The sequence below is a fragment of the Amphibalanus amphitrite genome, unplaced genomic scaffold (genome assembly GCF_019059575.1).
Source record: "Amphibalanus amphitrite isolate SeventyFive unplaced genomic scaffold, NRLGWU_Aamphi_draft 000361F_arrow, whole genome shotgun sequence".
NCBI classification, from domain to species: domain Eukaryota; kingdom Metazoa; phylum Arthropoda; class Thecostraca; order Balanomorpha; family Balanidae; genus Amphibalanus; species Amphibalanus amphitrite.
Window position 1 is genome coordinate 30823 of NW_024881855.1, and position 15543 is coordinate 46365.

The 15543-nt window shown below is 47.6% G+C and overlaps 2 protein-coding genes across 2 annotated transcripts; one reads left to right on the top strand and one right to left on the bottom strand.

Moving 5' to 3' along the window:
• Positions 1 to 647: 647 nt before the first annotated feature.
• On the top strand, positions 648 to 4274 carry LOC122389510 (putative serine protease K12H4.7). The gene is made up of 4 exons (XM_043381621.1): positions 648 to 828; positions 1245 to 1418; positions 1957 to 2216; positions 4105 to 4274. The coding sequence occupies exons 2-4, from the start codon at positions 1288 to 1290 to the stop codon at positions 4272 to 4274; spliced, it is 561 nt and encodes a 186-aa protein (XP_043237556.1). The 5' UTR covers positions 648 to 828; positions 1245 to 1287.
• Positions 4275 to 8013: 3739 nt separating this feature from the next.
• Positions 8014 to 12948, bottom strand: LOC122389538 (putative per-hexamer repeat protein 5). Its single transcript, XM_043381683.1, has 3 exons — positions 12204 to 12948; positions 11546 to 11745; positions 8014 to 9751 (listed from the first exon to the last, which is right to left on the bottom strand). The coding sequence occupies exons 1-3, from the start codon at positions 12256 to 12258 to the stop codon at positions 8423 to 8425; spliced, it is 1584 nt and encodes a 527-aa protein (XP_043237618.1). The 5' UTR covers positions 12259 to 12948; the 3' UTR covers positions 8014 to 8422.
• Positions 12949 to 15543: the final 2595 nt, after the last annotated feature.

Here is a 15543-nt window from a genome sequence, read left to right on the forward strand (position 1 = left end):
AATCGGGGCCGATAGCCACGTTGGTCACCGGCGGCGACAACAGGTCCCTCTCCCAGTGAGCCGTGGGATCGACACCGGCTGAAGATGTGAGGACGGCGGAGGACCGGTGGCGGCCGGCCACACAGTGAGCGACCCCCAGCCGACTCCCTGGCCCGACAATCCGTCCCACCAGGAGGGACTTCTCTTTACTGCCGTTCAGGTCAGTGTGGCTGCTCCTCCCAGCTCAATGCCGATTCGAGAGAGGAACTCCGTGTGACCGGAAGATCGACTTTCATACAGAAATTGCCCGGGAATACCGTTATTTCTTATTTGACAGATGGTGACCTTTTGAAGCAGATATCTTAGACCAATTCAAGATGCGAAACAAGGTATTCATTGTAGTTCATGACTCTCAAGAGACGACGGGAAAAGATAGTTACGGAGTAAGTTATTTCGCAATTTATTTGGAATTGTTATTAGCAGAATAACTTCATAAATTTATAAAAGCTCAGTATCTTTTTGTATTTCACTTCCCCTCATATTTTTACCAAATTAGTTGTCTGCTGGGTTCTTGGATGATCGCAAATGATACCTAGTAACTAATATCTTATCATCTGCAAACCATGTGAATGTGGAAGTAAAAACACACCACCAACGTCTGTCCTCAGAGCGCATCTGGCCGCCATGGTGCCCCTTTTGGTGACCCTGCTGACCCTAACGGGGCCTGGGCCGGTCGTTGTCCCGTGCTGCCGCCACGGCCACGCCGCCGGTATGGTCCTGCCGCCTGACCAGTGGTTCACGCAGAAACTGGATCACAACAACCCGGGCGACGAACGCACCCGGCAGCGGGTGAGACGATATCCGAGGCCATTGCAGTGGATGGACTATGGAGCACGATGTCGAGTGCGTCAATGCGAGCTTGGTCTTGGTAAATTGACACATTGTGAATTGTGAATGTCCGCCCGAATGGTGAATGCTTGGTTAGATGCGAGCTCGATATTGTAAAGTCCGATCAATTTACTAAAGTTCGCCCTATTCGCATCTTCCTTCTTTCCTCTTTACGTTTTTTTTCTCACATGTTGTTATTCAGCGTCACGTTTTTTTATTATTACGAGTATTATTGCTGTTCAAACCACTCCAATGACAGTTCCCTTCGAAATAATCTAGCTATTTAAGAAAAAATAATGATGCATTTTATTCTTGTAACACACAAATGATTTCGGCGTTTCTTGACCCATGAATAACGTCCCCATCCCGTTCGAAAGTGTTACCAGATGGACGACATATTCTATCAGCCTGGTGTTTCTGATGATCGGAGGAGAGGGTCCCGCCACGGCCAGCTGGATGGTGGCTAGCCATTGGATCGAGTACGTCCAGCAGTACGGAGCCCTCTGCTTCCAGCTGGGGCACCGCTTCCACGGCCAGAGCAGGCCCACCGCGTGAGTGGTAGGGGGATGGAGAGAGAGAGAGAGAGAGAGAGAGAGAGAGAGAGAGAGAGAGAGAGAGAGAGAGAGAGAGAGAGAGAGAGAGAGAGAGAGAGAGAGAGAGAGAGAGAGAGAGAGAGAGCGAGAGAGAGAGAGAGAGAGAGAGAGAGAGAGAGAGAGAGAGAGAGAGAGAGAGAGAGAGAGAGAGAGAGAGAGAGAGAGAGAGAGAGAGGGAGAGAGAGGGGGGGGGGGGTGAGGGGTGAGGGATGGAGGGAGGCATGAGGAAGAGAGGGTTCTTTCATAGGCGTCTTGCACAATTGTTAGGTTACTTTTTTCGGGTTTTTTTTTCAGTGAAAGAACACGTATGTCTCATTCAACCATCTCAAAGTAAAATTTCCTGTCCGCCGATTAATGGTGAAGGATGCTACCCGAACGTTGATATCAAAACAGTCTTGCGCACGATATGAATCCAGAATATGTCATTTAGGCTGTTCATAAGCTTATGATGTTCCGACATCGGCGCTCTCTTTCAATCCACCACCGTCTCCTGCAGTGACATGAGCGTGGAGAACGTGCAGTACCTGAGCTCGGAGCAGGAGCTGGCCGACATCGCCTCATTCTCCGCTGCCATGACCGAGAAGCACGCGCTGCCCGAGGGCACCAAAGTCCAAATGGGTGGCGTTCGGCGGCTCGTACCCGGGCACCCTGGTACCGCCTGGTACAGGCTGAAATACCTGCACATGGTACACGCCCGCAGTGTCCACCAGCGCGCCGCTGCTCGCCAAAACAGACTTCCTGGGTCAGTGCCGGGTGGTGTGGCGAGGGGCCCACCCGGTGCTGCCCTCTGCCTTCACCGCGGAGGTGTATACGCTGCCATCTAGTGGGGTGGTTCAGGTGTGGCTCTGTCGTGTGCGGTAAAAGTGCTGCTCGTCAGTCCGTTCACAAGGGATGGCGTTATTTGCTGCAACTATACTGAAACCCTCTTAGAATATTGATCGGGCCTTGTATGGCTGGAGCCAACAACTTAATTCCTATGCACGCATTAGATCTTTTGCATTGTTGAAAAGTCTCTGTACTTTAACCCTCGCCGGCCGAGGGGGGGGCGGGTGCCGCCCCCCCCCCATAGGGTTTTTTCGCGATAGCTCCGAACACGGTGGCGATAGAGAGCTGAAACTTGGCATACCTGACCTTTGATCCAAGCCGGATCTTTTGACACCAACCGCATTTTTAGGTCAGGTCAGGTCACTGACCTATGACGTCATAAGTGAACCTCTGCACGGTCTTCAGATGTCGCAACTTCGCAACGCCCTCACTGCCAGAGGAGATGTCACAGGGAAATGAAACTTGCAGGATCTAGTATCCATTATGAGTCCCACAACTTGTATATCTCGGATTTATCCTAAAGGTCATATGAGGTCAGGTCATTTTCGTGACCTCACCATTATAAGTCAATGGGGAAAAATTCAAACTGCTATTCTGGCGCCGGGAACGATCTCCAACTATCTCAAGCACACAGAATCGTGATTTGATGCACTCCTTGCAAGGTTAGATGCGTCACTTTTGCAATGTTGACCTTGCGTGACGTCATTTATGACGTCATCAAGGTCAAGTTAGTTTTTCGTCAATAACTCTTGATCAAATTGAGCTAGCGAGTCGGGAAAGGCACCAATGGACTCAGGAAGGCCTGCCGAATCGAATGATATGCGACATGACCTCTTTCGACCAAGTTCGTGACCTGGGGGTGCTGACCTGACCTTGACCTGAGGTCAACACCCCAAGTTGACCTGACCCGGACAAAAAGTATATCATTAGACGCGCCTGAGCGAGGCGAACACGATGCTGCCAAAATCGGCGCTCTGCGGCCGTTTTTTGCGAAGTTATTCACCAAAAACTGAACCGTACCCTGGGGCACTTGACCTGACCTCAGAGGTCACCGGTTGACCTAGGACCTTAAAATCGGGTACCAATCTCTGCGCCTCGTAACGGCGCACACGCTCGTTTTTTCCGCGACGCGCTAGCTCCACCAGGGGCGAAACGGCGAGGGGGGGGGTCGTACCCGCCCCCCCCCCCTCGGCCGGCGCGTATGTAGAAAACCAATAGGTCCGGCGAGGGTTAAACCCAAAGATTTTATGTTATACTTTTAAACCAGATCAATGATGATATCAACTGGTTTTCTGCGCCTTTTTGTTTTTTTGCCCGTGTTCTGTACCAGAAGCATATTTGGCATTCACATGGAGCATTTATTTCAGAGAGTTATACCACCATGACGTGCTAATTAATTTAAATCAAAAGCCGTAATTCATCCTCTCGCCTATCATAAATAACGAGAAGGGGTAAACGACCATTGAGCAAATGAAATGGATGGCTGTGATAAGCATCGTTACATATACTATGTAATACGAGAAGTAGTAGCCTTTGCTCATATTAATTTTCAACTAATGCACAAAATTGGATATATTAAAATAATACTGATATTTCGCCTTGCGGCATCATCAGAGTACACATCGATTTGAGATGCTCGTATTACATAAAACAGCCATTGACATCGATCGCCCATAATGTTCTTTGACTCGCCTACCCCGGCCCCCGGTCTCTCCCTTCCCTCTCCCTCGCTTCTCTCCCTTCTCTCTCTCTTCTCTCCCTTCTCTCTCGCTCCTCTCCCCTCCCCGACTAACCCACTCCCTCTCCCTATCTGCCTCAGGTAAATACGACCAGAGTTCCGTTGACGCCGCTGTGGCTGCCACCAACGCTAAATACGGCGGCCGTGACCTGGCCACCAGTCGAGTTATGCTCGTGAACGGCAGCATTGACCCGTGGCACGCCATGGGAGTGATTGTCAGCAGCGACCCCGCCCTGCCGGCCGTCTACTGATCAACGGTGAGTGGTCCCTCGAATGGGATGAGGCGATCAAGGCCACTGATCATGGCGAACCGCAGCCACACCTCACCCTTCGGGTCTCGGAGTGGACCATCCTCAGTTTGTCCCAAGGATAAGGCTTTGTGTCAAGGGCAGGGGCGTCGCCACGGATTTTTGAGTGGGGGGGTCAGGTTTCTAGTCTTCACCCGATGGATAGGTTTTTTTTTGCCGCACTTCCCAGTTTTGTGCGTGCGTATGTGTGTGTGTGTGTGCGCGTGTAACAAATCGGCGCGCAGCGCCGCGAAATTTGGTATAGCGTAAAAATTATCACTGGTCACTTAAGGTCAGGTCGCCATGTCAAGTTCAGTTATACGGTATACCTCTATCAAACTTTCCCCTCTCGCCATTCTTGTAGCTTTTCTCCCATAACTTCGAAATTTGGTACACTGTATACCTAATGTATGGGGTTATACGACATACGTGTCAGCAATTCATGATTCTGAGGATTTACATCATGATCTGGAGGCAGGTCAAATACGTGACCTCATCATTTAGAAAATAATGAGAAATTAGAAAAAGCACGAATGCCTCCTGCTTTGGTTCGTCAGAAATGCAAAATATCTTTGGAGCCATGGCAAATCAGCTTATCATTTCCAGGGACAGGGTGCAACTTATGGCGAGTGATGACTCGAAAGGTCATTAGTGGAAATGTCCATCGATGGCCACCAGCATTTTTTTTCTACAACTTTTGACGAAGACGCGGTAGAGCGATGACAGCACCTGGAAGGTCTTCACTGTTCAGCTCAACAACACGGATCCATTCATATGCAGCAGGAGGTCCTTTTTCGATCAGGACATAACGTTGACCTGAGGTCGTTTTAACGTTAATTCTGAATGGTCAAATTTTATTTCATGTGACGCGTCTCAAAGAGATAAACACGGTGGTGACAAGACAACATATGTAAATACCATACAAATTCACGGAATCTAAAGTTATTGCAAAGCAAATGTTTCGGCAGAATCTGTCCAGTTAGCTGTTTGCCTTCTATGGGCAAAACATAGACCTGAGATGAAATCTGACGCGAAGCTAGCGAAAGAGCGTTGAAAGAGCTATCGAATATGTTTTCTGCTTCACTGTAGCCCTTCTATTGGTGGGTTCCCAGTCGCTAACGTATAACGTATACTAAAGTAACGCTGAGGGCGCTGAGGTATGCTTTCGACCCCTGATCGATCTAGAGGTTTGCGGAAAAAAAGAGCATGCTGCCCGTGACGAGAGAAAGCCTATGATACCCATTTACAAGGTTTCGGGTCATCTCAGGACTCAGGTCATCGCCAATAAGTAGGGAAACTCGGGACCTGCTAGAACTTTGCGAATGTAAGTTGTGATGGTTTTTCGAGGTTCTGATTACGAATGTTATCTTAGTTTTGAACGAAGATGATGACTCCATGCATTTGGGGTAGATCAGGTCAGGTCAGATCGACCAGTACCTAATAGTGGATGACCACCACCGATTGCTTCCTAACATGCTATATGCATAAGCAACACAGCTACTTCTTAAATGTTCAGATGGGCGCTAAGTTCAAAGTCAGCTCCAAAAACTATTCTATACCTAAATTAAAAGCATGTTATGAAAAAGTGAACCAAGGTCATCTTTATTTGAATCAGGGATATCGATTTATTTTTAAGTAGGTGATTAACTCGAGCGCACCGGAAGTTTCGTTGCAATCGGCTCCTTTTTGCGCGACTTCTTTGCGAAAGTCCGAGACGGTTTCATCTGACTCCCTTTCCCCTACCTGTGCACTGTACATCTAGTTGTGACGGTAGCCATGGGGCTGAGGCTAGTTTGTAGTTTTGTAGTTAGGTACGGATCCGACGAATCGACTGCGACCATTTTTTTTAAACGATCAGACGAACGGCTCGGGGCAGTTTTGGCGCGTCCAATCCTTTGAGGGATAAAAAGGTACTAGAATGGTGGCTACTTAAAATTATTGTTGTGCTGGTGTTCCCCGCCCACAGCTAATTGAACTTTAGGTAATTGGCTAATTGGCTTTAGGGAGCTCTTGAAGCGATTCTGAATCTGATGTATTTGTTGGTGTTGCTGACGCCTGCTTCACTGACATAAAAGCTAAAAAAGCATACTCAGCATCGCAAAAAGTGGGGGGTCGACACCCCCAGTTTTCAAGAGTGGGGGGTCACGACCCCCCCCCCCCCCCCGACCCCCCCGTCGGCGACGCCCCTGGTCAAGGGGTATTTTTCCTGGTCCCTCTCCGCCGTTTCTTGGTACCCCGTCTTCCTCAAGCTTACGTGATCATTCAACGGCGCTAGATGAACTTGAAAGATGTTTCTTATGATTCCTTTTGCTGCGATTTTTTTTTTTTGAAATTAAATATATTTTCAAGAAAACGAGGCGATGTGCTGGTATATGATGGTAGGCACCGGGAAGAAGTGTTTTCGCCCGCTTATGCTGATATTTTGCTAGACTAGCAAAGCCGCCACATGCCTTTACAAGAAGCAGCAGACGGTTAATCACTGGTTGAACACTCAAAACAGTCTCAATCTGTCCGTAAATGTTTGGATTCAAGACACACGGCCGTAGAAAATTGGTCGTGATTAAATGAAGGCACTGGGAGTGAACCCTAAAACAGTAAGCATGGACAGTGGACGCTGCACAGATTTTCAGACTAGTAAAATTTGCAAACACCTCATTGAGGGACTAAGATTGTGCATTCTATTCCATTTTCGATTCAATTCGGTATTCAATATGAATAAAACACGGTAACGAGTCACGGGTTCCATATGAAAACTCGGTCAAAGTACCAGGGTTCCGTTCTATTCTGACCTGCCGCGGCTTGGTTGACCCACTCAAAAGCAAGACAGCCCGGCTAATGAATGCCAGATGTCTTTACGGTACAGGCAGCCTGTGACGCATTGCTTTTATGCGAGCCTGGAAACCGGACTGTTGTATGAGTGATGAGTATTGGCGGCAGTTGGATTGCGATGTGTACCATATCTCGCTCCCCTTCGAGATGCATGGCTTTGGCAACGGTCTGAGCTAACGATTTTGATAACGTTTTTCGTAGAAACTTGAGATGCTGATTCAAATGCAACGCACAAATATGACAAAACGGTGGCAACGACAGGAAAAATCACCGAGTTTAAGGATGACGATTTTGAAGCGTACCTTCTTTTCAAGTGTTTTTCCTTGCTAACTCAGTGGATTCACAAGATGATTCGTGAATTATCCTACACCCGTTGTGTTATGATTATTTGCTCATTGATTTATCTGAACATATTTATGAGCGATCTCGCGATTCCGACGGTGACTGGGCTGAAGTTGGGTTACTAGCCGCGACACTGCCAGTCTGCCACTATACTGATATTGCAGCAGTGTGGCCGTGGCGCTGGCTCCTGTGCTAGAGGATTCTATCATAAGGCACTTCTAATTAAGATCACATCAGCACTAACTGCGAAGAAACTACTCGTCAACATACTTAGAGTAACGAGTTGCATGCGATGACCTAATTTCTGTGCGTTTATGATGAGTGGGCGATTTCAGTGAGGTGAAATACGTGATTCGAGGCACGGTACTCTAACTAACCTTTTTAAGAATGTTTAGGCTTTGTAAAACGCCACCATTACCCTTGCGACCCATGGTAATCACTAATCAGGAAGTTGGACAGCAATGAGGCTTCTTACCCCAGTATCGAGCGCTGTAAGTACATACGACACCGTTGGGATTTGACAGACACGCAGTGAAGAAGCAAGGTTTGTATTTATCGTTATATCGTTATCACACACTTGCATATTGTAGTTCTACATAATTGTATTAGTCATAATGATCTCGCTCTTAATGGCGGAACAGCAGGCATCGTGTAGCTCTAGAATCTCCATACCGCGGAAGTCGAAGCATTACACGCCTTGAACACCTACGCCACTCAAAGCTCTCGCTCAATAAATACGCACTCACACGGTCGCTTAGCGTTGTTATCGACACTACTTAAGTCATAGCCTGTTCATCATAGCCTTGGCCTGTTCGATCTTTACATAAATTTAATTTAGCAATCACTTTGCGTTTTCTAAATAAGCTACCGCTCGCCCAGTGTTGTCATTCAAACCCGTGACTCGTTCATGCAACTCGTTTGCTGTGAAGAAGTGCAAATGTTCACAATATGGGTTGAAGCAGCCGTCGAAGGAAGTTGTTCCGAAGGAAGTTCTGGTGTGGTCGCCCTACCGGGCGTACAACTAAATGTTGCGGACGTTCGACCTGGTGGTAGGTGTCCGGTGGGCTGTGGACCGGCCGAAAGGGTGCCGGTCGTTCGCCGATGATTTTATCTCCCACAGGCGGGTTTCTGTGGTGGACTGTCGACTGAGAATAGGCTGGGAATGCGTGCGATGACGGGTTCCGGTGGTGTTCATGTGTTGGCGGTTGGTGGTGAGGTAAGAAACCGTGCTGGGACGGCGGAACCCCGGCAGGCAGGAGGTGGTTCGATGGATACACAAGTCTGGTCTGTTGTCCCCCTGTGGAATGTATCTGCTCAGTTCCTTTGCCAGCCTTGGTTCCACTTAATTCAGGTGTTTTCTCAGCTCCTGTGCCACTTGGTGCTCTCAGTCCTGGCTCTTGCGGATTGGACTGGTTTGGTCTGGGTCCTCGTTCTGGTAAGATGGGTGAACCAGCGTCCGTTGCAGCAGATTGGGTTGGTCTAGTTTGGAAGGTTATGGCTGGATCTGCCTCAGCCACGAACCCCGGCGCAGCGGGTCTTGCGCCATTATTTACGTTCCCAGTCGTCGGACCTGGACGTTCTGGGCCGCCGAGGCCTCCTGATGCTGGGTCTCTTCCAGCGCCTGTTCCGGCAAACGGCCGAGCTTCCACCGCTGCCGCGGCCGCTCCGCTCTGGGACGACGGCAGTGGGCGTGTTAAGCCATTCTGCAGGGTAGCTGGAACTGGGTTTCGTCCATTCGAAAAACTATTACTGAAAGTAAGCGGTGTTGCAGACGGTCTCGGTGTATCTGTCGATGATTCTGTTCTGGTTCCTTGCAGCAAGCGAGTTTGTGTTCCGTTCGCCGGTCCCAAAGCAGCTTCGGGATCAGTGAATGGGTCCGGAACTGTACCCGTTCCCGTGGGCACTCCTGCATCCATGCCAGGATCTGTCCCCACGCCTCCAGTTAGTGTGGCTGTTCCTGAATCTGTTCCTGAATCTCCTTCAGTAGTTGTTGCACCTCCTGTCGGACCTGTTTCTGAAACTCCTGCAGCAGCTGTTCCTGTACCATCAGCTGTTGCATCTGTTCCTGAATTCGTTCCTGAGTCTCCGTCAGTGCCTGTCCCCCCACCGTCAGCGGGCTGAACCACCGCTGGGTTTGTTACCGGACCAGGTGCCGGAGGATTTGGAGGCGGCGGAAAGTTGGCGTTGAACTGAGCTGTACCTGTTTCTTGCCCTCCATTATCTTCATCATCGTTCTCACCAGGTATGTTTGGTACGTTGCCCAGCGCTCCCTAAAAAAGGAGAAAAAATACAAATCAACTAATGTAAGGTGAATTTAAAGTTTCTTCATAGCACACATTTATTAGAAAATCCGTTTGCAGGGTAGGTATTTAGAATAGGGATAGTTATGACGAAGACAACAAAACATAGAAAACAGGTTGGTCGCAGACTGGTTTTCATCAAGGTTTGTTATGAATCTTACAAATGGTGCGCTATAAAAACATGCACATTGCACCGGCTAGGTTTTGCCATCAATTTTGGTCGCTTATTGACAGTTAAGAAATTAGATCATGCATTATTGGTTTGGTTCTGAGAACCATAGCGCGACGCATGTTTTTCGCCATTGATAGTTTTTTTCGGATGGCTTCACTCTCGCCCTCGCCGTAGCCTCGCCGTAACCCTCGCCCGTATTGGCCTTTTTACAGCGTCTAGCGTATTTGAGGATTCCGCAGCACACCTCCTACCGGCCGCCCCAACCGTTTGGGCCTGGCTAGAGCTTCCCGGTAGAAAACGAGCGTGGTTCTCGTGATGAGAGGAATCACAGGCTACCCATTTTAAGGTCCTAGTTCATCGTTTGACCTTCCAGGTCAGGTCAATTACTCAAAAGTCGCAAAACTTGGGACCTCTTAGAAGTTTATGAGTGAGATTGTCTTTTTTTTCTCGAGATCCTGATTAGGTACGAATTTTATGGTCGATCAGGTCAACCAGTTGGCGTCCTGTAGGGCAATCCGTAGTAGGTGTCAACCACCACTGACAGCTTCATAACATGTTTCGTATAGGCACCAAAATTACTTTTCAAATCTTCAAATGAGTACTTGATTCGAGTTCAGCAAAAAAAAGGCAATGTAAAGCTAAAAAAGTGAGCCAAGTTCATCTAAGGTCAATGACCTTCGCCTGATCTTCACGTGACCTTGACACCCACCATAACGTATGGGACAACCAGCATTTCACATGTTGGAACTTTACAATCACAAGACTAGAAACACGCGGATAATGTGCACTGACATGCGTCAAATCGCAATTCCGGCTTGACACGACCTCAAGAAACAAGCTACAGGTAAAAGGTCATTTTGGTCAGGGCCATGAAATGTTCGGGGTACCGGGTAGGTATAATTTGTAAAATTGATTCACTCAAGGGTATTGCAAGTTTCGTCGAGACCGGCCGCTTTTTGCGCGAGTTATTTGCTCAAAGCGGGGGGGGGGTTGTTCGACCCCCCCTATAAATGCGACGGCTAAGTAACGGTTAAAGTGGTCAAAGTGTAAGTGTTAAGGTAAAAGGACAGGTAAAGTTATAAATGTACACCACAACTTACAAGCCCTCTTTTTTCTGCGTGGTAGTTTTTTTTTTTTTGTTCGACAAAACCGGAGAATAACTCGAAGACTATGCTATCCGTCATTCGGAAATCGTAGTAACAGGACGCGCAAGGCTCCACCTTAGGTTCGGCTCATCATGGTATTTCATTTTCCATCCAGTAAGACAACAATACAAAAAAGTTAATATTTTGTCCTCAAAACAAACTGTTGCCTTTTGTCGCCACAGTTCGCTTAGTATTTATTTTATTAGCCCAATCGACAGAAAAAACATGGTTCATCTCTGTGCTATGAATTCCTATCAACTTATTACATAGCCGTCGAGCTATTAACGGTCTCGTCGAAAAAAAGGATACCTATACCACGCAGTGAGATGAGGACTGTGCAGCGTATGAACACTAATATACTGGATCTAAGGACAGCCCATGTCCGTTATCGCCAGGTAGGTAAGCATTTTGGTACTAAAACGTAACGTCAGTAATGCTAAAACGTACGAATGCGCTGTTGGGTCCGGCGAACGCGGCAATTCCTGCGCCGATGAATTGCTGCAGCCCCAGAACCAAGAGCAGCAGGGAGCCGACCGTCCAGAGCACCAGAGCACCCTCGTTGCCGATCGTCGGGTCGAGGAACGACGAGATGGTGGGAAGACTGTATTTGATCGTAGGGTTGAACGGTGCAATCGTGGTGTTCAGAACTGAAAAGAAAAGAAAAGCCCGGGAGTTGCAGGGTCTCTATTAACTCGTGCCGACTACCGTGTCGTTTTTTTTTGTGTGAAAATGTGTGCTTATCAAGATGATAGCAATTTACCTGTTGCTCATTACTGCGAAGAAATCGAGAACCTTTTTATTATTTTGTTATTGGTCATTTCTTTGGATTTTTGACAATTGGTTCAATGACCATTTTGTTAATGAGCAACAGGCTGATTGTTGTCATCTATAAATGTCATAATTCTCACCATGCTCAACTTCAGGTTCAAAACTTGAAAATGAATACCATGGGATTGGATGTACAACGGCAAGACGCAGTCAGGTATAGTCAGTCGACGAGAATGTGCTACTCAGAGTATGCTTACTTGAATGTAAAAGGGCAAAAGTAAATTGCAAACAAGTTCAAACTTCGTAATAATGGGAGCGTATGTCAAACCAAGCTTACCATTTTCGCACGGACATGGAGTAGTAGCTGTGATCTCAGGAGTACTGCCAGACATGATTTGCAAAGATATTCTGAGCCCGCAATGCCTGCTGACCACGTTTTGCAGCTAGACGTCCGCTCCTCGTCCGATTACGCTTGTAGCGGCGGCAATTGGATTTTTCGGCTCTTTTCGTCTACCTCCAGAAGACTGTTCGTCGAGCCTCAGTAGGACGTCCAGGTACCTCCAGTATGACGGGCGACCGGCTACGTCCAGTAGGGCGTGCTACTTCCTCCAATAGGACGACCGACCACCTCCAGAAGGGCGTCCGGCTACCTCCAGTAAGGCGTCCGGCTTCCTCCAGTAGGGCGTCCGGTTACCTTGAGTAGGACCTCCGGCTACCTTCAGTAGGGCGTGCTGCTTCCTCCAGTAGGGCGTGCTACTGCCTCCAGTAGGACATCCGGCTACCTTCAGTAGGGCGTGCTGCTTCCTCCAGTAGGGCGTGCTACTACCTCCAGTAAGGTGTCCGGCTACCTCCAGTAGGGCGCCTGGCTACCTCTAGTAGAGTGTCCGGCTTCCCCAGTAGGGCGACCGGCTACCTCCAGTAGGACCTCCGGCTTCCTCCAGTAGGGCGTGCTACTACCTTCAGTAGGGCGTCCGGCTTCCTCCAGTAGGGCGTCTGGCTTCCTCCTGTTACACTGACTGCTTACACCCGGCTACACTCGGCGCGTCCCTGGCCACGTCCGTCCGGCGTGACTGCCAACTTCTGACTGCTCGGTGTCTCTGACCTACTGCACTGGTGTCCCGGGCGGCCCCCACCGAGAGGTCAATTGAGGCCACGGGCCTATACATGAGCCGTCAGTAGGTCGGCATTTAGTTAGATACATTTGTGACCCGCCACCAGAGGCGGGGATTACCCTACACAGTACACACTGCATAGTTTGCACGGTTCACGTTCGGTGTGTTGCATTTTATGGCCGAAATATTTGAACGACATGCACTACGACATAGCTATGTCAATGTCGCTGTGTGTATGTCGTTCAAATACGTATCGGTCTACTCCATTTCCAGATATTTTGCCTACGTATCTTGCTGCTTTGCTTGCTGCCTTGAATAAAGGGCCTTGGCGAGGGCCATAGAAATTCATGATTTCGTGCTTCGAAATTCTAGGAAGTAATTAAACATCGTAAAATATGAATGGTATACTTTTCAGAGTTTGAAGAGTACATAGCATGTATTTTTTTTTTAAATGATGGCAAATATTTCGACCCCATTGAGGAGCCTTTTTCAATGCGTGACTATACATCAGTGAAAGTATATAAGACGACTCTAAAATCCCACTTAACTGATCGTAAAATAAGTTCTTTTGCATGAATTTAGGTCGGTATGCAAGTTTTTACCGAAAATTGTTTTTTATGTTTTTTTTTAGGAAGACGATAAGAATGTTTAGTATCACTAGGCTACCTATAACTCAAGAATTTAGAATCTAGAAATGTAGACCGCCCTTTTGAACCTTCGCTAACTGGTCATTGCAATGCAATTTTCATTGCAAGCAAGTATCGACTTATGCTTACCTTCAAATTTGTTTCTATGGAACCTACGTTATCCCGCAAAGTCTGATTTCTGCCGCAAAACTAATGTTATGCCACAGTGTAATAAATAACGTTATTTAATGGCATTGCCGCTATGTGACCTGACCCCACCTGTCGCAAACCTACTGCACTTAGCACACATTGACCTATTCATACACCACCAATACTATGGAGAAAGGGTAGTCTTTCCATACCATGTGTAACGAACGGCTGCAGTGGTGTGATTCTATTTATATCATTAACCCAGTGAACTTCCGTTGACATCGGTCATTGCCCCGACCTGGAGGGCCCGCAGACAGTGTGCTGCATGTATAAAACATTCAGCACAGCTCCCGCACTGGGTCAGTGCTGTCTCCGTATAAGGTCTGGCTCAAACGGTACCGTTTGGAATACGCTCGCCGCTAGAACCGTCGGCGATCTGATGTCAGGAGGCCCACCTCTCGTCTGCCCGTTCCCCGTGGGCGAGCCGCGCAGCTGGTGCGATGACGGTGGAAGCGGTGGAAAATTTCAGAACTGACGAGCCAGATACGTTATCGATGAATGTGTGCTGTATGTATGTCTACTAGATATGTCAAACCACAGGAGCTGTGACGGAATTCTATAACGGTCTCGTGGTATGTGATTTCATCAGATTGCTTCAGGTGAGTATCAATCAATTAATTTCTGCTCGTCAAATGACATTTAATGCTCTGTGATCTGGAACTTATATTGCAATAGGTTTGTCTCTACTATTCTTAATTTATGCGTATTTGGCGTATTTATGTAAGATTCACTGAAATCTTAGAAATGTGTCACAATAATATTAAGAATAGAATTGATATCTATTATATTAGTAGTTAGTACTATACTATGTCATCCATGGTTCAGCCAAAAGCCGAAATCCTTTCTCTCGCTTGTGCACCAATACGTAGCGGGTTTCAAAACAACATCCATCGATCGCCCCGATAATATTTTTTCGACTCTCTTTTCTCTTTCTCTTTCTCTTTCTCTTTCTCTTTCTCTTTCTCTTTCTCTTTCTCTTTCTCTTTCTCTTTTTATTTCTCTTTCTCTTTCTCTTTCTCTTTCTCTTTCTCTTTCTCTCTCTCTCTCTCTCTCTCTCTCTCTCTCTCTCTCTCTCTCTCTCTCTCTCTCTCTCTCTCTCTCTCTCTCTCTCTCTCTCTCTCTCTCTCTCTCTCTCTCTCTCTCTCTCTAACGCGATTAAAGTTGAATTTAATCGCGTTTCATTAATTTAATCAGCTGGCAGCCATCGCCCATCGTCCTCGATGTAGTCGAACTTGGCGCACTCGGATAGTGTTCGAAATTTGTGATGCTTACTTGTTGCTATGGCGACCGGGCAGTACCTACGCTTTTCATTCGTCAACAAGTGCTTGCGGAGCTGCCGCTCAAACTTTTGAACACAGTCTTTATGCGTCAGTTTGTGTGACGCGTCATATCTGAAACATGTTTCGTGAGGCTGCAAAACCATTCAGTTCATCTCCTTCAAAAGAAGTGTTTCGTAACATTTTCGATATGTTTTTTGGGCTTACTTGCTAGCTCCATTCATCCTATCCTGCGTGAGGATAGTCATAACTCGGGGACCAGTCGTTGAAAGCAAGAAACAACGACGAGGAGAATGTCTTGTAAAAATCGCAGCGATTGCGTTGAGCATTAAATGACGAAAATATTTTTTTACCCCCACCGCCTCAGGCGATCACGTGCCGTCACCCACCTGAATAAAACAGCCTAAATATGGGAGTACTCACACTCAGATCCTCACTCGATTTAATCTCTT

What these genes read in the sequence shown, in the direction of transcription:
- LOC122389510 (XM_043381621.1), top strand. Translation starts at nt 1,288, where the DNA reads ATGATCGGAGGAGAGGGTCCCGCCACGGCCAGCTGGATGGTGGCTAGC. An exon ending in GGCCAGAGCAGGCCCACCGC is followed by an intron (nt 1,419 to 1,956) that starts GTGAGTGGTAGG and finishes CGTCTCCTGCAG; the next exon opens with TGACATGAGCGTGGAGAACG. An exon ending in TCCTGGGTCAGTGCCGGGTG is followed by an intron (nt 2,217 to 4,104) that starts GTGTGGCGAGGG and finishes TATCTGCCTCAG; the next exon opens with GTAAATACGACCAGAGTTCC.
- LOC122389538 (XM_043381683.1), bottom strand. Translation starts at nt 12,258, where the DNA reads ATGTCTGGCAGTACTCCTGAGATCACAGCTACTACTCCATGTCCGTGC. An exon ending in TCCATGTCCGTGCGAAAATG is followed by an intron (nt 11,746 to 12,203) that starts GTAAGCTTGGTT and finishes TTTTCTTTTCAG; the next exon opens with TTCTGAACACCACGATTGCA. An exon ending in CCGGACCCAACAGCGCATTC is followed by an intron (nt 9,752 to 11,545) that starts GTACGTTTTAGC and finishes CTCCTTTTTTAG; the next exon opens with GGAGCGCTGGGCAACGTACC.